The sequence below is a fragment of the Ranitomeya variabilis genome, chromosome 1 (assembly GCF_051348905.1).
Source record: "Ranitomeya variabilis isolate aRanVar5 chromosome 1, aRanVar5.hap1, whole genome shotgun sequence".
In the NCBI taxonomy this organism is placed as follows: domain Eukaryota; kingdom Metazoa; phylum Chordata; class Amphibia; order Anura; family Dendrobatidae; genus Ranitomeya; species Ranitomeya variabilis.
Window position 1 is genome coordinate 499,857,692 of NC_135232.1, and position 23,260 is coordinate 499,880,951.

At 43.1% G+C, this 23,260-nt stretch overlaps 1 protein-coding gene across 2 annotated transcripts in view; it reads right to left on the bottom strand.

The window, feature by feature from the left end:
- Nucleotides 1-8,974: 8,974 nt before the first annotated feature.
- Nucleotides 8,975-23,260, bottom strand: part of ANO8 (anoctamin 8) — a 99,637-nt gene continuing 85,351 nt past the window's right edge. For both annotated transcript variants that reach the window (XM_077252259.1, XM_077252250.1), the window contains 4 exons: nt 18,585-18,776; nt 18,229-18,360; nt 15,864-15,974; nt 8,975-10,344 (listed from right to left, as the gene is read on the bottom strand). In XM_077252259.1, coding sequence (XP_077108374.1) covers nt 9,697-10,344; nt 15,864-15,974; nt 18,229-18,360; nt 18,585-18,776 — 1,083 coding nt within the window. In that variant the 3' untranslated portion in view covers nt 8,975-9,696. The remainder of the gene's footprint in view (nt 10,345-15,863; nt 15,975-18,228; nt 18,361-18,584; nt 18,777-23,260) is intronic.

Sequence of the window (23,260 nt, forward strand, 5' to 3'; positions counted from 1 at the left end):
GAGAAACAAAAGAAAGCCATACAGGCCATGTCATAGAAATTGGTAGGGGTGATGGATGGACACAACTGAAAGGTAACAACACAGAAAACATAACTCATTCATGAGAAATGCCACAACAGCACTGCATCACTGCTGACCGCCAGGGTCAAATAGGAACCAGTAGGGATTCACCAACCAAAGCAACTTATCAACACATGAGTTTAATCAGGTCTATCATCAAGACTCGAACTCTACCAGAAGGCCGGGGTCACACTTGCGAGTGTGATGCGAGAAACTCGCGTGAGTCTCTAGCATCAATACCCGGCACTGCCGCTGGCACTCGGACCGGAGCGTTCAGCTACATAGAAATACATGCAGCCACACACTCCGGTCCCGAGTGCCGGCGGCAGTGCCGGGTATTAATGCGACAGACTCGTGCGAGTTTCTCGCATCACACTCGCAAGTGTGACCCCGGCCTAAGACTGAGTTTCATCAGTTCCAAGGTCTTCACTACTTGTCCCAAGCCCTATGAAGAGTCAGAATCCCTTAATTCCACTTTACCCCCTTGGCATTTTATGAAAGTTGAGTTATCTTCTTTCGAAAAATGATTAGGAGAACCAAAACATGTAAAGGATCCTTAAACCTAATCTGCACCTAAAAGTAGAGTTATGGGGACTGCCTGCATCATGTGGAGCTCCGCAGCTCCCTCCTTGCTTCCGTTCTCTGATATCTGCTGCAAAATGGAGAGCTGGCACAGTTTTATATATATATACGAATTGGTTACATTTTTATATAAATATTTTAGTCTTCAACATTCTATTTCTGGTTGTATTTTCACTTTTTGTTTCACTGTACGATCATATATCATGTCGTACTTCTGAATTAGTCTTTTGTGCACGTTCTGACTGTTGGGCTTTTTACCCAATACTTGTATGCTTTTGCCTTGCACATTTTTTCATCGCTATATTCTTTGTATCACAGTATTTTTGTACAAACACATCACATTATTTTGCTTTATGACACTAAGCCAAAAAATGCCTTTTCCAAGCATGTCATAAATTTATTGAGATATATTATTCCGGAAAGCACAGCATTTTTTTTATCTACTCCTTTTTCAATATTCTTAACTCGTGTATAATATTTAGAATTAATTCAATGTATTATTCTTATATAAATACTTATTTATTGCCTCCCTTTCCTCCTAAGTCTCTACACAGATGCATGCACACTGCTGTGTCCTGGAATAAGACCACTTGTGAATGGGTTTGCCATGTGGCACATGGGCATATACATTCTTAAATAGCGGTTCCTTGGGTCTGTGGGACTCTGGTCATTGGGCTCCGGAAGGCTTATAGGGGTTATCACATCTGGGACACATAGCATATTCACATGATGTGCCATAGGTACCCAACCAATGCGACCACCCGCAACTATTCTGAGAAAGGGGCCGTTACACTGCTCCAGGAATGGAAAGAGATGTGAACTTCTGCCTTAACTTGCCCTTATCCAACAAATAACATAACGTCTTTTACACTCACAGTCTGTAAATGCATTTACACAATGCTCAGGTTAGACCATCTGCTGCCTTACTGGCATACAATTCTATGCACACTTTTTCAGATACATGACATAACGGTCATCAGAATTGCGGCCAATGCATACTGCCATGGCTGCCAGTACACCACAAATGGGGAGTAAAGTTTCTCGTTAGGATACAGGTACACGAGCCACTCATCCCTGAAGCACCATATCTTTCTGGATGCACTTGAAGATCTAATATAGTGATAATATATAGGTCTAATATAGTGATTATATCATCCCAAAACTTGTCTGCAGAGCCATAAAAAGTTCCAAGAATGGAAATTATACAATCAGTAGACATGATATACCATGTACCGGATGGATCCATCAAGCATCCTGATTATTCCACAGATTAGAACTATTTTTGGATCAAATGTAAATCTTTTCATTTATGGCTAGCTTAAAGAAGTACTCCAATGTATGGTTATGGCATATCGCTTACATTAAGATAAATGGGAGGTCCAATCCCACCAAGGCTCTTGTTGATCATAAAGCCTCCAAGTCAATCATTCCCCTAATATCTTGCCCATCTTGTTCATACACAAATGCCCACTCTACTAAGCGGTCCCGTATTCTGTATGAGAAATTCTCTCAGACATCTCTGGCGGCTTATCTCAGGGAGAAAAATGATTGTCAGTCCAAAGTCAGACATGTCAGATCTCTAACTACCCCGACATTCATGTTTCTGAGGCCCCCATACATATTAGACTGATGGCCACAGGCCACTGTTAGTCTAGTGTCACTAGGGGGTCTTTAGAATGAGCGATGGAGGTCCTTCAGGGTATCCTGTTCACAGTGAAACTTGGGGACTTATAGGGGCTGCAGTTTTCAGCACAGTGGTGGCAATGCCAACTTACTGCCGCAATCTTTTTTATTCTGAGGATTAGTGGCAAGTCGATCCGCACAGAGCAAATCCTGAAGATGGACTTTACCTATACATCTGGATTTGTTCTGGATTGTTATATCACATGGAGGCCTATAACAGTCCAAACACAAAAGATTTTTTTGATCACAGTAAAAGTGTAACTTTGATGTCATTGCTGACACTGCAATGATACTGCATGGATGAAATCTCCTGGTTTTTTATGCATTTTACCACCTGGCTACACATGGGCAAAATAGAGAATGGCGTTCAGTCAGGATTAGGTTTTTCAGCTGCAGATTGTTAAAGCCAGATGTTACCAGAGTGAATGCGAAAATATGAAGTCCTACTTATATTTGCATTTGTAATGTATCTCCTTATTCCCACAAGCTTGTAAAATTAGTGCAGCAGCTTAAGGTACCTTCACACTAAGCGACGCTGCAGCGATACAGACAACGATGCCGATCGCTGCAGCGTCGCTGTTTAGTCGTTGTGTGGTCGCTGGAGAGCTGTCACACAGACGGCTCTCCAGCGACCAACGATGCCGAAGTCCCCTGGTAACCAGGGTAAACATCGGGTTACTAAGCGCAGGGCCGCGCTTAGTAACCCGATGTTTACCCTGGTTACCATTGTAAAAGTAAAAAAAAAAACCACATACTCACATTCCGGTGCCCGGCGTCCGCTTCCCTGCACTCCTCCTGCATCCTGTGTCAGCGCCGAACATCTCCGGCATCTCCCACAGAGCAGAGCGGTGACGTCACTGCTCTGCTTTACGGCCAGCACTTACACAGGATGCAGGAGGAGTGCAGGGAAGCGGACGCCGGGCACCGGAATGTGAGTATGTGGTTTTTTTTTTTTACATTTGCAATGGTAACCAGGGTAAACATCGGGTTACTAAGCGTGGCCCTGCGCTTAGTAACCCGATGTTTACCCTGGTTACCAGTGAAGACATCGCTGGATCGGTGTCACACACACCGATCCAGCGATGTCAGCGGGAGATCCAGCGACGAAATAAAGTTCTGGACTTTCAGCAACGACCAGCGATCTCACAGCAGGATCCAGATCGCTGCTGCCTGTCAAACACAACGATATCGCTAGCCAGGACGCTGCAACGTCACGGATCGCTAGCGATATCGTTTAGTGTGAAGGTACCTTTAGAAATATTAGCTGAAACTTTACTTTCTGGTCCTACTGAACATAGATCAGAATATGGTGCTCCAAGTTCCAATCCATAAAACCACAAAATGTTTGGGTATCACACTAAAAAGTGCATGTCTGCAATGGGCTAGGCTCAGGCTGCAGTTTCTAGTACAATCTGATAATGAAGAGTCTTTGTGACAATCCAAAAGGATTTTAAGGTTTGTGCACACAAAGTCTATAAGACATTGTTCTCCCCGTGTTTGCGTGGGTTTCCTCCGGGCACTCCGGTTTCCTCCCACATTCCAAATACATACTGATGGGGAATTTAGATTGTGAGCCCCATTGGTGACAGCGATGATAGTGTGTGCAAACTGTAAAGCGCTGCGGAATATGTTGGAACTATATAAAAATAAAGATTATTATTATATTATTATTAAGACACTAGCATATGCCCAGCATTTCTGGTGATATGCATGCCTCTGATAAAATTAACCAAATTCATTAAGTGGCATGAGCCACTTAATTCAGTGAATCTCATTCCTGCACCCAATTATCTCCAGATCTAAATGTAAAGATCAAACATATGCCCTGGAAATTAAATATGAGGACTCTGCTCCAATGACAAGAAGTGATCCACTTGTCTTACGACAGCTTTGGAACCTCCATGCTCCAAACACAGAACATGTCTATTGAAAGATATAGCACAATCTTTTGCTGCCACTTTTATGTTCCAACCGTTTGGAAATCCACGGCGCTGAATGATACTTGCAAATTATCTATTTTTTCCCACAAACGTTTTTTTTCAATATAACTACACAAAGAAACCATACCTAAACTTGCCAATTTCCAGGAGTATTTCTTTCCACATAGACCATAATTCTTTCATATGTCACCTGCCAAGCTTACCATAACTTACGCACATTTCTACTTATTCCTTTATGTATATCCTCAGATTGCCAAGGGTTTGGGAGCAAGGGAAGTTCCTCTATGCCTCCCATAAAGATATACGACACCTAAGCTCCCATGTCACATTGTTCTGGGACTGCCTTACACTGGTTCTTTCCATATCTAGGACTTTAGTGACTTTGCACACATATCAAACATTATATAAATTGGTTGTAACCCCAGCTGGACTTTACGACAAGCACCAAATTTCTACATTATGCCCCAAAAGCTGACCGTTTCTTTCCATAAGAGATTCTTTTCATTTAGTTTGGTGGGATATATTATTTCATATAGGCACTGGTCTTGTTACCAGTTGTTGGGTTTACGGTGACCAGTATGCATACTCTCCACTACAATGAGTGGGAGTTATGGAAATCTGTGGATCATTTTATGCACAGGCAGCAAAGGGAGTATTAGTGCATAATATCTGTCAAATATGCATCTGATTTGATCTACGTCTACTGCCCAGTGATTGGACATCCCTGTATTCCAGTGGTTGCACGAACTGCATCTCACTCCCAAGATTTCCTCACAATCTGATGGCTATCTCGTATAGACTATGCCTGTCTTTTATGCCCTATGGGTGTCATAAGAGATGGTTCTCCACTTGGGACCAACCCTTATGTGAGAGTGGATACATAGTTTGGGAGAACTGGTCTATATATTCGTGGGCGGTCGATCATTGCTTGATAACAATCAGGGGCCAGGCACAGCTTACATTGACAATAAAAGATAACACCAGGGGTTAGAAAAGGCAAACTTCTGGATATGATCTGGCTTCTAATTAAAGGGAACCTATCATGTAAAATAATACGATTAACCTGCAGATATAGGGTTAATCTGGAGGATAATAGCATTCCGACACCATGCGGTGCTCGCACTTAGAGCCCTGCTGCCGGGAGTTAATGAACTGTATTCCTCTCGGCAGCATTCGGCTGAGGGTGGTACCGGCATGGTTTCACTCACCGCTGAGTGTAGAGAGAGCGACGGCTGTAATCGTGGCCTCGGCACAGACTGAAAGACACTGCACTCCATGCACAGATCGGTGAGTCAAATCATGTAGGCACTACTCCTATGGCTGGAAGCTAAACGCTGCCGGGACAAATAAAGCTCAATGACTCCCAGCAGTGGGGCTCTCACTGTCAATGCCGCACGGTGTCAGAATGCTATTGACCTGCAGATTAACCCAATATCTGCAGGATGATAGTATTATTTTACATGACAGGTTCCCTTTAATTAGAAGCCATATCCAGGGCAGCACGGTGGCACTGTTGCTTTGTAGCGCTGGGGTCCTAGGTTCAAATCCCACCAAGGACAACATCTGCAAGGAGTCTGTATGTTCTGGTGTTTGTGTGGGTTTCCTCCGGGTTTTCCGGTTTCCTCCCACATTCCAAAGACATACTGAGAGGGAATTTAGATTGTGAGCCCCAATGGGGACAGTTCCGATAAGGTCTGTAACTTGCTGTGGAATTAATGGTGCTATATAAGTCAGTAAAATAAATCAATTGAAATATCCATGAGTTTGCCTTTTCTAAATTCTGGAGTATGTTGGTGAGACCGCACCATTATATATTAGGGCAATGGTCTGAGCTCTCCACTTACATGTAGAGAAAAAGACATATTACAAAAAAACTCTTTCCATTACAATATATGCTGGTTGTATTATAGTGATAATCAGTGGACGACTACCTTCAAAAATAGGAGAATTTGATGGCTTGTCAGGAAATTAACAACATGGGATATAAATGGTTTCCATTACAGCAGATGAGGATTTCTGTGGAAGCAGTTCTGGCGATTATATGGCCTTGAATTGGCAGTCTTTGTTTGGAGGCTAGCTGTGCTGAGGAATGGGGGGTACTGTGATCACAAAGTATATCCGCTGTGCTTGCTAGAAATGGAAGGGTCTTCCATGATCACTTGTGCACGTCTCTATTGTAATAAAAGGGCACCGCACTATGGAATTTGACATTAAGACCAAAATATGAGTGAATTGAAAAAATTGAAACATAATCAGATGCATTTTCATTGTTGTCAAATTAATAATAATGAAACTTTAAGTCTTGGTTTGTTTGTATAAATGAGTGCCATGTATTTTCTAGCTTTACTGCTGATAGAACAGCCCCGTGTCACTTCTACAGTGCTCACGTCTTCGATTGCAGTGTGGATCCCGCAATACAGTGTTATAGCTGGCTCCTCACTTAACGCTGGCACCAAGACCTGACCAGGGCTTTTCCAAGACCAGATCTTATCACAATTTAGAGAAAACAGCCTCTGCTATGTTTGAATTATAAAAGCATGTCCTAAATTGAGATTGTCAGGAGACCACCTAATCTGATGTTATGGGCTCGCTCACACTAGCGTAAAGCTCGGACAAGGGCAATGCGAGAAAAGGTATTGCACTCGGACCAATGTTAGTCAATGAGGCCGTGCAGATCTGCAATTTTTTTTTTCACGGCTGCGATTTCACTCCAAAATCTGATCAGTGTGAGAAAAAAAAATCGCATGCATCAGTATGGCATCCAAATTTTATGGATGCATTACAATTCTGTAGCACAGGAAACTGTAAATGGTCCTGTAAAAGATTAATAGCTGCTGAGTAAAAATACGGATTGTACTGACTACGCACAGATGACAAGCGAGAAAAAAAATCGTGCCACTTTTCTGGATGAGAAGGGGACTGATTTTTTATATGCTAGTCCGAGCGAGCCCTAATTGTAATTTTATACTATCCCGAAAATAAGAAGTTACACAAAACAGTGGCTAAGTAGAGAGAAAATTGGGATAAGTCTGTGTTGCAAGGATCACCGGGTCCAAGTATTATTCTCCAGCTTTTCTACATAATTTAGAAGCCAGATGGATCTATTACAAATAGGATTTATTAAAATGGATCATAACTGATCTGTAATTTCTCCTAATAGGAGTAGATGTGAAATATAGATCCATTTTATCCCTACAAAAGAATGCAAACTGAAAACTCTGCACCTTGGTGGTATGTGAACTCACTTTTAGGCCACGTTCACGCGTTGAGTATTTGGTGAGTTTTTTACCTCAGTATTTGTAAGCCAAAACCAGGAGTGGGTGATAAATGCAGAAGTGGTGCATATGTTTCTATTATACTTTTCCTCTGATTGTTCCACTCCTGGTTTTGGCTTACAAATACTGAGGTAAAAAACTCAACAAATACTGAACATGTGAATGAGGTCTTTAATCTTTGGAAAGGCCAGTTTCTATATCCTCTCCATGGTTATTTTCCACTTTGGACTCTTAGGCATTTATCTAAAAAAGTGCTTGCGGTAGTGTAATACAGTGTTTCCGTTAAGACGCACATTACTCATGTCCTGGGATTAGTGAAGTAATACCAACACCCCTGCAGATGAATGGTGCAACAAACATATGGTTAAGGTGGTCATACACCTTAGGTAACGGTCAGCCATTCCCCTATACATATGCAAACTATGGCTCGGCTAAGGGTGCGAGTGTTCTCAAAGGAAAAGCGAGAATAAACCCATTGACAAATGATTATTTCCTAAGAGAACAAAGAATTGGGCATGCTGAAATACAAATTGCTCAAACCTTCTTTCCCTTGACTTCTGTCTTTTGGGGAAAATTGGGAACACCCCCAATTGCATTAGATATCGCATATCTGAAAAGTGACTATTAAGAGACAATTGAAACCCTTTACTGATGTACGTGACAACAGCAAAACATTAAGGCAAATCTGATGAATGATCCACCTTCCCAGTAGTGTACTTATTCCATCATGTGTCAGGAATGCAGCATGAGTGCCATGTCTATGCCAGCAGGAGCAACACTCAGAGCAATATTGCTTTAATGACAATACGAGGCTTGATTGGAAAAGTGCAATGGTTTTTTGCATTTTGCTAAAATGTCAAGAATAAAAGTAGATGATAACGAGACAAGGTCTTTTACAGAAACAAGTTATTAGCCTCAGCTTTAACTTACAGAATGCTCCCCATGACGAATATGTGACGTTCATGGACTTGCTGCCTCCTACAGTTTGATTGTATGTTTCAATGGAAGGACAAACTAACATGACTTGTTAGGAAGCAGGGCAATAGTGAGGATAGCTTATCTCAATGTCTGCATTACAGATTCTTGCAGATCCAGTTTCCACCCTTGGAAGATAAATACTACAAAGTACCAACGTTCAGTATAGGATACACTTATGAGCAAAGAGCAGCACATTGTTCCAGTACAGAACAGGAAGTATGAAAAGCAAAATTGCTTCCTGTTTTGTAAGTGTCGCCAGATGAGTTACACAAGATTTGACTGACTAAAACCATCACATAACAAAAGAAAAAAGTGCAGTATGGGGGCACTGTAGACCCCCTTCGCTCACTGTATAGTTCTTGCCTTTCACCCATCCTATGACTGACATATGGTGACATGATAGAACCGTTACATATACATGTTACATACTTATGGTTGGATTTTTTTTTTTTTTTTAACTAAAATGTACATATGGCCTCTAGGTCAGCAAATGAGCTATAGGATTGAAAAAGGTAGCATAGGTATTACATAGAGAAGTGGTGAGATGCAGCTGTAGTGACACGGTCAATCCTCTCCAAAGCCAGATTGGCCTGCAATAAGGCACCGCAGGAGAGGATACCAGCTGCAATACCTCTTATGCCCCTTCTGCCTTCCATAACCATTGCCATGCAGCAGGAGCTTAGTTCTGTATCTGACCAGTAGGAAATGTTCGGTAAAGATTCACTCTGCGTCATTATACACCTCAGAATTTCACTATTATGGGCTTAGTTATGTATTGGATATATTATGGTACTGTGTTCACTGTGACATCATGATGAGAAAACTCATCATCATTGTGCACGCAGTATGACGGAATAATGAAATCTGCTCGATCAACATGATGGAAGTGTATATGGATACTCAGCATCATAACACAGTAAAGTTCTTTATCCAGTAAGGCTGGAAGTGTATAGCGATACTCAGCATCACACAATGCAGCACCTAGTGTCATTAGGTGGCGCATGTGGCTATAGCATATTGCACCAGTGTAGCTCATTATACAAGATGGCATCTCCAGACCATTAGAATCTTCTCTGATAAGCCCACGAGACATTTTCAGAAGGGTAACCCACCTCCTGCAGTGCTTCCATGCCCTTATATTGTTATAGGGATGAAGGCAGTTATAAGGTCAAAGGAGCTCACTGTTTATGTGCCCTCCCCTGGTCATCTGTGTCATCCACAGGCATGTCTTCTGTTACTCCGTTTAGCTGAGACTTTCCAGGAACTGTCCCATCTGCTGAGGCTATTACAGCTGTAGCTCCACGAGGCTGCATTGAAATTGGTGCTCCCAAACCATTGCCTCCCATTTGCCCTTCCCCTTTACCAAAGTTAAATAGCTTCCCAGGATGGAAAGGTTTGGTTGGAGAATGGGCTCTTTCTGGTGCTGCCTCTCTACGTGTCTCGGGAGACTTCAAAAACTTGAAGCTCAGGAAGCTAGGTATTTTGGTATCTCCCCCTGGAGGAGACTGTGGGGATTTGGCATTGGTCCCTGACAAGAATTTACTTTGCAGGGGTATAATTTGCTTGAGCTTGAGCACATTATTGCTGGCCAGCAGGGAGCTGGGCCTCTTCGGTTTGTCATGAGTGTTCCCTCCTTGGGAACCACATGACTTAGTTTTACTCGAGTTCTTCTCATGTGTTTGAGAGTCCTGACCAGATCTTCCCTCCTCTCCCCCTCGCTCCCGTTCTTTTCGTGCATGATAATCAGCATGACGTTGTCTCTCTTCTTCCTCTCGCTTCCTGCGCTGCTGCTGCTGATACCGATGCTGGGCCTGACGTTCATGTTTCTGTTCAGAATGAAAGAAATACTTAACACACCATGTAAAACTAGTGAAAGAGTGTAAAACTATGCATTACTGATGGACTGTTGTCAGCAAGTGTTTGCTAGCCACTGCGTTTGTAGATGATTTGTGTACAATCAGTCACAATCCGTCAAAATGTTGAAAAGACGGATCCAGTGCTGATTGTAAAAAACGGATGCATTGGATCCGTTTTTTTGACAGATCCGTCGAATGAGGTGTTGCCTGAATTTTAAGGAACCAAATTCGAGAGAGAGAGAGCGAGAGAGATATTTCCCCTTACTGGAAAATCTTTCCAGGCATGCTCAAATTAAAAAAATGGGATCCGTCGCTGCGCAGGATCCGTCGCTGGCCAATTGTCTGACGTACAGAAAAAACTTTTCTATGTGGTTGCCTCCGCCCGACGGACATCGATTTTACGATGGATCCTGCGCACGACGGATGAAACGGATGGCCATCTGTTACAATCCGTCATTAATACAAGTCTATGAGAAAAAAACGGATCCAGCAGAAAGATTTGCTGGATCCGTCTTTTTTAACAAAACAACGGATTTTGATGGGAGCAAAAAGACGGAAGTGTGAAAGACGCCTAAGCTACTTTCACACTAGCGTTAACTGCATTCCGTCACAATGCGTCGTTTTGCCGAAAAAACGCATCCTGCAAAAGTGTTTGCAGGATGCGTTTTTTCACCATTGATTAACATTAAGCGACGCATTGTGACGGATTGCCACACGTCGCACCCGTCGTGCGACGGATGCGTCGTGCAGTGGCGGACCGTCGGGAGCAAAAAACGCTACATGTAACGTTTTTTGTTCACGACGGTCCGCTTTTTCCGACCGCGCATGCGCGGCCGGAACTCCGCCCCCACCTCCCCGAACTTCCCCGCACCTCACAATGGGGCAGCGGATGCGCTGGAAAAATGCATCCGCTGCCCCCGTTGTGCGGCGGAGACAACGCTAGCGTCGGGACCGTCGGCCCGACGCACAGCGACGGGCCGAGCCCGACACTAGTGTGAAAGTAGCCTTAGGCCTCTTTCACACTTCCGTCTTTCAGCTCCCGTCACAGTCCGTCGTTTTTTGAGAATGTAGGATCCTGCAAAAAAATTTGCAGGATCCTGCATTTTCCCATAGACTTGTATTAGGCTACTTTCACACTAGCGTTAACTGCATTACGTCTCAAAACGTCTTTTTTCAGAAAAAACGCATCCAGCAAAAGTTTTTGCTGGATGCGTTTTTTCCCCATAGACTTGTATTGGCGACGTATTGCGACGGATTGGCATACGTCGTGTCCGTTTTACGACGGATGCGTCGAAATTTGGCCACACGTCGTCGGCAAAAAACGTTGCTTGTAACGTTTTTTGTCTCCGCCTAAAAAACGTGTCGCGACGCATCCTGCGGCATACGTCGTTGGCTACAATGGAAGCGTATGAGCGACGGATGCGTCGGGACACGTCGTACGACGCAATGCAGCGCTGCAATACGTTTTTTTACACTGAGCATGCTCAGAAGCTGGATTTTGTTGCCAATTGGCCAGACACCCCCAAATCTATATAAACCTGGCCTGGGCCTTCAACCCCACATATGCCAGCAAGACCCAGAGAGAAGACTGCCAGCCACAAGACCCCAGCCAGCCACGTATTTAAGTGCCACGTATATAAGTGCCACGTATATAAGTGCCACGTATATAAGTGCCACGTATATAAGTGCCACGTATATAAGTGCCACGTATATAAGTGCCACGTATTTCAGTGCCACGTATTTCAGTGTCACGTGTATAAGTGCCACGTATATAAGTGCCACGTATTTAAGTGCCACGTACTATAAATACTATAACTACGTGGTTATACGTGGCACTTATATACGTGGCACTTATATACGTGGCACTTAAATACGTGGCACTTATATACGTGGCACTTATATACGTGGCACTGAAATACGTGGCACTGAAATACGTGGCACTGAAATACGTGGCACTGAAATACGTGGCACTGAAATACGTGGCACTGAAATACGTGGCACTATGACTGTCAGAAAATGTTCATTAAACGGTTAGGGGTGAGGTTAGGGGTAGGGTTTGGATCCCTTTATCATCATCCGTAGTTCATTAATCGGATGTATCCAGAGTCGCCTCCGTCTCCGTTGCTGCAGAAGCATCCTCCGTTTTTCCGCTGCCGCCTCCTTCTCCCGCACTATGATATCCAGGCGATTCGTCTCAAAGATAATGTCGGTAACCAAACTAGCAATGCTCACAAGAACACCTTCCATCGCTGCCACAAAACTAAAACCCTCAAAGATGGGCTGTAAAAACAGTAACTATATAGTTTTCCATATTTTCCAGTAGCCAATCAAATTTGGGAGCCTCCCATTTTAAAAACGGATCAGTCGTAAAAACGGATGCAACGGATGGTAAAAACGGATGCAACGTATGCAACGCATCCAGTATTTTCGACGGAAACGTTTAACGGATTTGCGACGGATCCGTCGAAATGCTGTATGCGTTGCATACGTTTTTCACTTTTTTGACGCATCCGTTTTTTCGGCAAAAAAACGGATTTGCGACGTAATGCAGTTAACGCTAGTGTGAAAGTAGCCTTAGCGATGGATTGCCATCCGTTTCATAAGGCTACTTTCACACTAGCGTTAACTGCATTACGTCGCAAATCCGTTTTTTTGCCGAAAAAACGGATGCGTCAAAAAAGTGAAAAACGTATGCAACGCATACAGCATTTCGACGGATCCGTCGCAAATCCGTTAAACGTTTCCGTCGAAAATACTGGATGCGTTGCATACGTTGCATCCGTTTTTACCATCCGTTGCATCCGTTTTTACGACTGATCCGTTTTTAAAAGGGAGGCTCCCAAATTTGATTGGCTACTGGAAAATATGGAAAACTATATAGTTACTGTTTTTACAGCCCATCTTTGAGGGTTTTAGTTTTGTGGCAGCGATGGAAGGTGTTCTTGTGAGCATTGCTAGTTTGGTTACCGACATTATCTTTGAGACGAATCGCCTGGATATCATAGTGCGGGAGAAGGAGGCGGCAGCGGAAAAACGGAGGATGCTTCTGCAGCAACGGAGACGGAGGCGACTCTGGATACATCCGATTAATGAACTACGGATGATGATAAAGGGATCCAAACCCTAACCCTACCCCTAACCTCACCCCTAACCGTTTAATGAACATTTTCTGACAGTCATAGTGCCACGTATTTCAGTGCCACGTATTTCAGTGCCACGTATTTAAGTGTCACGTATTTAAGTGTCACGTATATAAGTGTCACGTATATAAGTGCCACGTATATAAGTGCCACGTATACAAGTGCCACGTATTTCAGTGCCACGTATTTCAGTGCCACGTATATAAGTGCCATGTATATAAGTGCCACGTATAACCACGTAGTTATAGTATTTATAGTACGTGGCACTTATATACGTGGCACTTAAATACGTGGCTGGCTGGGGTCTTGTGGCTGGCAGTCTTCTCTCTGGGTCTTGCTGGCATATGTGGGGTTGAAGGCCCAGGCCAGGTTTATATAGATTTGGGGGTGTCTGGCCAATTGGCAACAAAATCCAGCTTCTGAGCATGCTCAGTGCAAAAAAACGTATTGCAGCGCTGCATTGCGTCGTACGACGTGTCCCGACGCATCCGTCGCTCATAGGCTTCCATTGTAGCCAACGACGTATGCCACAGGATGCGTCGCGACACGTTTTTTAGGCGGAGACAAAAAACGTTACAAGCAACGTTTTTTGCCGACGACGTGTGGCCAAATTTCGACGCATCCGTCGTAAAACGGACACGACGTATGCCAATCCGTCGCAATACGTCGCCAATACAAGTCTATGGGGAAAAAACGCATCCAGCAAAAACTTTTGCTGGATGCGTTTTTTCTGAAAAAAGACGTTTTGAGACGTAATGCAGTTAACGCTAGTGTGAAAGTAGCCTAAGTCTTTCACTGGATCCTGCATAAAAAAAACGGTCCGTCAGGCAGAGAAAACGTTCAGAGGAACGTTTTTTCTGCACGTCGGAAAATCGGTCAGCGACGCATCCTGCGCTGCCCGTCACTGGCTACAATGGAAGCCTATGGGCGCAGGATGCGTCGCTGCCTGTGAAAAGCAGGAATCCAGCGACGGGTCCCGTCTTTTCAAACTGAGCATGCGTGGAAAAATTTCCCATCAGGGAAATTCTCTCTCGCTCTCTTTCTCTTTTTACTATTGATGCTGCCTATGCAGCAACAAGATATAACAAGATATAATGTTAAAAATAATTAAAAAAAATCGCAATATTCTCACCTACCGGCGTTCCCGCGCAGCGTCACCGATGCTCCCGGCAGCTAACGTTACTTCCTAGTAATACATTGCGAAATCTCGCGAGAAGTCGAAGTCGCGAGAAGATTTCACAATGTATTACTAGGAACGCTAGCTGCCGAGAGCATCGGTGCCTGGGACGCCTGTCGGTGAGAATACTGCGATTTTTTATTTTTTTTAACCTGGTTTGTGTTGTGTATGCGTTTTCGCAGTGGAAAACTGCTGCGAAGACGCATACACAACAGGTGCACATAGCCTCGACGGGCCCGTCAGAAAGACGGGCCCAGTGCACACGTTTTCCACAATCTGCACAGGATCCGTCATTTCAACGTCTTGACGGATCCTGTGCAGATTTGGAAGACGGAAGTGTGAAAGAAGCCTAAAAGTGGACCTAGAAAACATATATGAGTACCACAGTCTAGTGTTCTCTGCACAGAGAGCTGGTTTTCATCACGGCACAGAGATAACTGTAATTTATGGGAGAAAGGTAATGGGAAACTTCAGGTATGTAAAAGTTATTCCTAACCAATGATTAGAATATACGTGGGGAGAAACTGGTTGACTTGGTCTACAGCCTTTATAGGAGGGTAATAGTGATGAGTAAACGTGCTAGGATAAGGTGTTATTGGAGCAAGCTCGGGGGCTAACTGAGTGTCTTTGGCGTGCTCCAATATGTTCGAGTCCCTGCAGCTCTATAACAAAAAGCCAATCCTTTCATGTGTTGTGACTGTCGAAGAGCCGTGAGACATGCAACAGCGGGGACTGAAACATATTATTCGAGCACGCCGAAGTCACTCGGTTAGCACACCTTATCAGAAAAGCATGTTCACTTATCACTAGCAGGTAATAGGGATGAGCGAACATGCTATCCGAGGATGTTGGGCGTGCTCATAGCATGTTATCGGAGCACGTTCACTCATCACTAGTAGGTAACAGACAAGTCAATACCGACATTCATTGTATGAAAACTTAGCAGCACAAATGACAGACATATTAATTTTTGAGAACTTTCATAGAAGTGAATGGAGAAAGCTGCGCATGTGTAGCCTCCACCCCCATCCATGGTGGTGAAAGATGAGCCCCATTCTTAAAGTAGGTGGAGGTCACAAAAGTTGTACCCACATCTGTCAGACATTAATGGATGGAAAAATGATGATGCATCAATGATGATGATGATAATATTAAGAGCTCTATCTTTGTACCTTAAATGCTTCTCGCCTTTGGTATTCCAGCTTTGCCATCTCTTCAGCCACCCACCCAGGAATGTCTGGGATCACCACATGTATTATGTACTTTAGAAGCAGTGCAAAATGCTGAAAAATGGAAACAAAGCAACAGAATTTCAACAGGTTTAATGGGGTGTTTGATATCAATTTACAGACCAAATGGCTGACTTGGGACTTAATTGAGAAAGCTCAGAGCTGAAGGGCATCGCATCCTCTCCCCATCTGTGTCTTGATTCCAGCTGTATCTGCGACCTCAGGATGCACATACAGTTAAAGAAGCACTCCCAATACATTTCTAATTCATTAAATGTGTATGTGGCTCTAGTCCAGAGTAAGTGTGGTACCAGACTCGCCTACTGCTGCTCTCACCGGTATCCAGCCACGTTCTTCTCTTTTCAGTGACGTATCTCTCTGCAGACTGTCCAGGTCACACGTTACAACATAAGTCTATGGAGCATCAGAACGAGGCTCAGAATAAGGCTCCACAGACTTACATTATAATAGAGACTGCCAACTCACACATGTAGTGTGAAGAGCGATGACGTCACTGAGAAGCAGAGAACACCGGCCCTGGACACCAGAGAGAGTAGCAGGAGGCGAGTATATTAATACACTCACCCTATATTACATGCACATACACACAATTCATGAATAAAAACTTAGTGGGAGTGCTTCTGTATACACGATGAGCCATCAGCTCTATACTCCACCATTCAGCTTGTGTGTCCAAGTCTCAGCGCAGGAGGTGCAATGGCGTCAATAGATCGTCACACCTGCTGCATGGAGCTCCTCTCCCCACTGTGTGAGGTAGCATGTCAGGAGGAAGGAAGGTTTTTTTTTGTCAATTAGTACTTGTGGGGTACATGTGAGGCTTCATAATATGTGAGGGCATCATGTAATGTGTGGGGGCTGTGGGGTATAATACTATACTATGAGAGGTGATTGTGTAGGGGTATCATACTGTGTGGAGAAAGGTCACTGTGGGGGCCTCATAATGAGTGTAGGGGGGCTGTGGTGGCATAACATGTTGGTGGGCACTGTGGCAGGATGAATGTGGGGGCATCACACAAGGAATCTCCTTCAGGGCTCAGCCTGCACGCTATGTCTAGTATTCTTTCGCTCCACATTCAGATGAGGCCTGTTTTATCACATGGAGAGGAAGGGCAGAAGTGATAGGGACCATCTATATTTAGGTACACTGTCATGTGGTTGGATACCTTACATTTTTAACGTTTACAGCAATAGTGGAATTCATGTATTCATTATTTGCAGTGTGCTGATGCATAGTGTATGTATATGATCATACTGCTGGGGGGAGTCATTGTGGGAACAACATACTGTGTTAAGGTAGCCACTCATGGGACTTTACAATGTGTGTGGAGGGACATTGTTGGGACATCACTGTGTTGGGGTTACAGAAGGGGATCACTGTGGGGGAGTCATACGGTTTGTACGAGGGTAAATTGTGTGGGCATATCATGTGTGAGTGGGGGGTGGCAGCATCATACTATATGGGAGCCATAAAAGGATTGTAGGACACTATGGAGCTTTAGCCGGACACTATTTCTGTGTGTGTGCAGTGATATATGTCCCTTTCCCTGTCTTTGAAAGTTTGCAGGCATTCCCTTTTGTGACTCCCCTACGAACAATGACTCTGCAGAATATTTTTCTTTTGAGTAGAGGTGGGATGGGCCAAATCTGGACTTTTTACTATGGGACCCTATGATTTCTATGTACACATCAGAATACTTTCCTTCTAGCCCAAATGATGCATAACTCATAGGCATATATACATGCAGCTTGCTACTCACTGCTGACAGGGGTAAGAGGAGGGAGAGGTAGAGTTTCCTAATGAATGGTATATTCATACAGGGGAGTCTGCGGTATTCTTCAAAGTTCCTATTAGTCAAACTGCGCAATAAATTTGATGCCACTTTTCAGACTTTGATACTCTGGCCATTCAACATGGCCAACCAGCCTGATGACAGTACATATTTCAAATTTTGGATGCCTTTTCTTCAATTTAACAAGAGAAAAAACACAGGACTAATGCTTCATTCACCAATTACTAGTGGCGGTGTGGCATTCAAGAACTTGCAGAAGTGGCACGTGGAGCAGCATGGCTAACATGGCACGTACTAACATCTGGGGTTCAAACCTCATCACCTACAAGGAGTCTGTAAACTCGGCTTGCACTTACAAGCTGGCGCTGAAATACATTATAACAATGAAGCACAATAGGCTATATTGGGAAAATAAGTGCATTTATCAACTATACATTTTTTTTTTTTGTACACACACAAAAACTCTACCATTATGTACATAAAACATTGTCACATACCTCCAGTACTACAATAAATATAATGGCCGATTCAGGCCCCAGCCATGGAATTAATCTTTGAAGCTGTCCGCACTGTCCAATCAGGTAACAGTTCACTATAATGGCAATGACGCCCATTGCTTCCATCACATTCTGCAAGAGAAGGACACACATCTTACTTCCAAGTATGGCCATATTACTTCTCGGCCAAAAGGCTTTACTTCATTTTCCACAAATATTTCTAAGCCACCGAGTAATGTAATTAGCGTCAATAACGCTTCCAACATCAACTTCCCCATTCTAGCAAAGGAAAAAAGGACATCAGACCCCTTTCTTTAGAAATCTCTGACTGCTGTCCACACCCACCAGCTCCTTACTTGCCACTGTCCTATACCATCCACACGACGGCCAAACGGCCTCTGAAGTCCACTGCATAGCTTGAAGGCATCACTGCGGATTTCAATGAGGTTATTTACAAGGGCACATACTGCAGCGAGGGGGAAAGCAGATGAGAAGAGGACCACGTAGCCAAACTGCACAAACATCTCCTGGTAATCCTGGAAGGTATCCTATGAAAAGCACATGGATAACATTAATGGAAGAGCAATACCCACAAGTGTCAGTCATCGAGGTTTGTACATGCAGACCATGAGCAAAAAAATATAAAAATATATAAAGCTAACCTGTCATCAGGATTTTGCCAAGTAAACTACCGGCACCTCCAACAAAATGGCGCCGACGGCTGCCATAGATGCTACTACTGTGCATGCACTGCCTCCATTTTTTGAGAAAAAAAAAATTGGCTCAAGAAAGATGGCGGCTGCACATGTGCAGTAGCATCTATTGGTACACTAACAGAATAAATATAAGCTAGGAAGGAAAATTATAAAAAGAAAGACCGATTCCTGTTTTGGGCTCAAAAAGCTGTATCAAAAGCAAAACCTGTAAGTAGCTGTATAAAAGCACAACAATAAAACACGTGTGTTCAAACAAGTGCACAATGAGTTCTAACCCCTCAATGAATTAGCTAATTTTGACTTTAATGACCAGGCCAAATTGTACAATTCTGATCACTGTCACTTTATGAGGTAATAACTCTGCAACGCTTCAACCGATTCTGAGACTGTTTTTTCATGACAAATTGTGCTTCACGTCAGTGGAAAAATTAGCTTGATATGACTTATTTGTGAAAATATCGCATTTTTGGCAAAAAAAAAATATTTAAAAATTATTTCTTTTGCAATTTTCAAACTTTCAATCTTCATATCCTTAAGCCATATTCTTAGTCATTCTGTACAAGATAATTACTAAATAACATTTACCACGTGCCTTTTACATCAGCATCATTTTTCAAACTTCATGTTATTTTGTGAGGATGTAGCAATTTCTCACTTTGTCAACAAATTTACAAAACCTGTTTCTGTAGGGACCTTATTAAGATTTCAATGGACCTTGAGGGGCCTATATATTGGAAACTCCCCAAAAGTGATACCATCTTAAAAAACAAACCCCTGTAATACTTCCAAACTGCGGTCTGGAAATATTTTAGAATTAATTTAAAGTGGAATGAAATAAAAAAAATAAAAAATATTTTTACTTCTAATATCTTGCTTTAGCCCCAATTTTTTCACTTTTGCAAAACGTAACATCAAAAAGTGAATCCAACAGTTTGTTATCCACTTTCTGTCGAGCGCACAGATACTGCACATATAGTAAAAAAGTTCTGTTTGGACAAATGGCAGGGCTGGGAACAGTAGGAGCAATACTTGAATTTTGGAACACAAATTGGCTGAAATAGATTGCTGGAAACATGCCACATTTGCAGAGCCCCTAAGGTGCCTAAACCGTAGAAACCCCCCACAAATGACCCCATTTTGGAAAGAAAACCCCTCAAGGATTTTATCCAGGGGTATAGTGAGGATTTTGAACCCAAAGGTTAATTGAATAGGTCATCATTATTGCCCATCGCAAGTGCTCGCTACTTGAGTTTGCGTCTGGTGCTGCGGTTTGCACAGAGTATCGCGGGTGCTCGAGTGACATGCTCTAGTCCCCGCCCAGCATGTTTCAGGGCTGTTAGACACCCAAAAAAGTGGCGATTTCCTGTGTATCACTGGCAATCCCCGCATATTTTTTTTTGTTTGTCACTCAAGCACCCGCGATACTCGGTGCATGCCCAAGCACCTAATGCAAACTCAAGCAGCGACCACTTGCACTCAACACTAGTCGTCAAATTTTTTTTTTTTTTAACTTTTAAATAAACTCTAACCCTGAGCCCAACTCTAACCCCAAGCCCACCCCCAAGCCTAAGCCCAATCCTAAAGGCAAGGAATGAAAGAAATAAAAATTATAAATAAAAAAAAATAATAATCTGACTAAGGAGATGACACAGGAGGGACGATTTACTAATTATTGGTTTTTGATCACTGTGATAGTCTATCACAGTGATCAAGTTAGGAGCCAATAGGAAAATTCCCTGCTGTTGCCAGGTGCCGGCCGGCAGATCTCGGCGGGCGCACTGCGTATGTGCCTGCCATTTTTGTTCAGGAAGAGGAAAAGGGCAACAGAGCAGGAGGTACCAGGGGCTGGTAGAGGTATGGGGGGAGGCTTGGGGATATAATTTCTCTCTCCTCTGACATGTCATGTCGGTAGACAGACAAATGATTTTAATAGCGGGCACACTTTTGTTTACGTGATCGCCATTATTCATTGAATAACAGCGATCAAGTGATGGGGGAGCAGAAAATCCGGCCCTGGTCGTGTTCTCCAGTGACTCAGTGGGGTGCTATACCCTTATGCTCAATGAGGGAATAAGACCCCTTAGCACCAGCAGTTTTATTATGTATTGGCAGTTGTTAAGGGGTTAAAAGATGGACACCACTAGAGGGCATCACTATACCATATGTAGATTAACTGTGAGTTTATTATGGTCCAAGACAGAAATTCTGCCAGTTATTAAGTTGTGATTGGTAGTATGTTAGATGGAGCCTTATCCCTCTGTATAACCACCTAGTTGCTGTGATAGCTACTGACCACAACATCTAAGTAGTTAATACAGTGCTTGGGTTTTCATTGACTGTAACCCATAATCATCAACATTAACAGAAATAAACACTTGAAATAGATCACTCTGTCAGTAATGAATCTGTATAACATGAGTTTGACTTTTTGTATTGAACAACTGAAATAAATTAACTTTTTGACGATATTCTAATTGTGTGAGAAGCACCTGTATAGTGGCTTGCAAAAGTATTCCCCCTTTCCTTGGCATTTTGTGTGTGTTTTGCTACCTCACAATCTGTTCATGTAAACAACAACTGTGAACTTTTGATTTTCTTTTAATTGTGAAGCAAACAACAAATAGGACAAAATATCTGAAAACTGCAATGTGCATAAAACTATTTCGCCCCTTCAAAGTCAGTACTTTCTAGAGCCTCCTTTTGCTGCAATTACAGCTGCAAGTCGCTTTGGATAAGTTTCTATGAGCTTGCCACACCTTGCCACTGGGATTTTGCCCATTCTTCAAGGCAAAACTGCTCCAGTTCCTTCAAGTTAGATGGTTTCCTCTGGTGAATAGCAATCTTTAAGTCTGACCACAGACTCTCAATGGGATTAAGGTCTGGGCTTTGACTAGCCCACTGCAAAAAACATTTACACATTAAATCAATTGAGGGTTTTAGCAGTATCCTTTGGGTCATCGTCTTGTTGGAAGGTGAACCTCCATCCCAGTCTCAAATCACTGTCAGACTGTTGCTCAACAATAACCCTGTATTTCGCACCATACATCTTACCCTCGACTCACACCATTTTCCCTGTCCCTGCTTCCGAAAAACATCCCCACAACATCCCCACTTCACCACATTTCACTGTGGGGATGATGTTCTTGGGGTGGTGAAGTGTGTTGGTTTAGTGCCAAACATGGCGTTTATATTAGTGCCAAAAAGTTCAATTTTGGTATCACCTGACCACAGCACTTTGATCCATACATTTGTGGAGTCTCCCACATTTCTTTTGGCAAACTCAAAACAAGCCTTACAATTTTACTGTGCAAGTAAAGGCTTTTTTCTGCCCACTCTTCCATAAAGGCCACCTCTATCTTATCGTGGTTGTATGGTCAGATGCTCCAGTCTCTGCTTGGGAATTCTGCAGCTCCTTCAGGGTTACCTTTGGTCTCTGCGCTTCCTTTCTGATTAATGTCCTCCTTGCCCAAGCTAAGTTTTGGTGGGCAGCCCTCTCTTGGCAGGTTTGTTGTGGTACCATGTTCTTTCCATTTGATGATAATGGATTTGATGGTGCTCTGGGGGATCATCAGAGATTAGAATGTATTATTTTTTTTATATATATATAACCTAACCGTGACTTATACTTCTCAACATCTTTGTCCCTGACTTGTTTGGAGATCTCCTTGGTCTTCATTGTGTTGTTTGGTTAGTGGTTTTACAGCCTCTGTGACCTTTCAGTAAAGGTGTGTATATACTGACAGACCATGTGACACTTAGAATACACACAGGTGGACTTCCTCTCACTAAGCATGTGACTTGTGAAGGTAATTGTTTTCACCACAAATGTTTAGGGGCTTCATAGCAAAAGGGAAAAATACATATGCACATGCCAATTTTTAGTCATTTGATCCCATAAATGTTTGCCTATACTTTTCACACTTCACGTCACCAACTTAGACTATTTAGTGCTGATGTATCACTCACAAATCGGATTACAAAATATTTAAACACAGGTTGTAATGTAACAAAATAGGTAAAAAGCCAAGGGGGGGGGTGAATATTTTCACAAGCCACTTTAGTATCAACAGTGATTGTGGGGCTGAGCAGCATCACCTGGTGCCAGCAATGTTTTCTTTTTCAGATTTTTTTTGGCCAGTACAGTTTTTGAACAGTTATGAGGGTGCCACTCCAACATTTATTATCAGTAAGCAATTTGCAAGTAGTTATAGTCCAATTACTATAATGATGGATTTGGATGTTTCCCCCAGCCCCCAGCAGTTTGCCCCCAGCAGTTCGCCCTGTTTGTACCCTATTTTGCCCCCAGAATTTTGTGT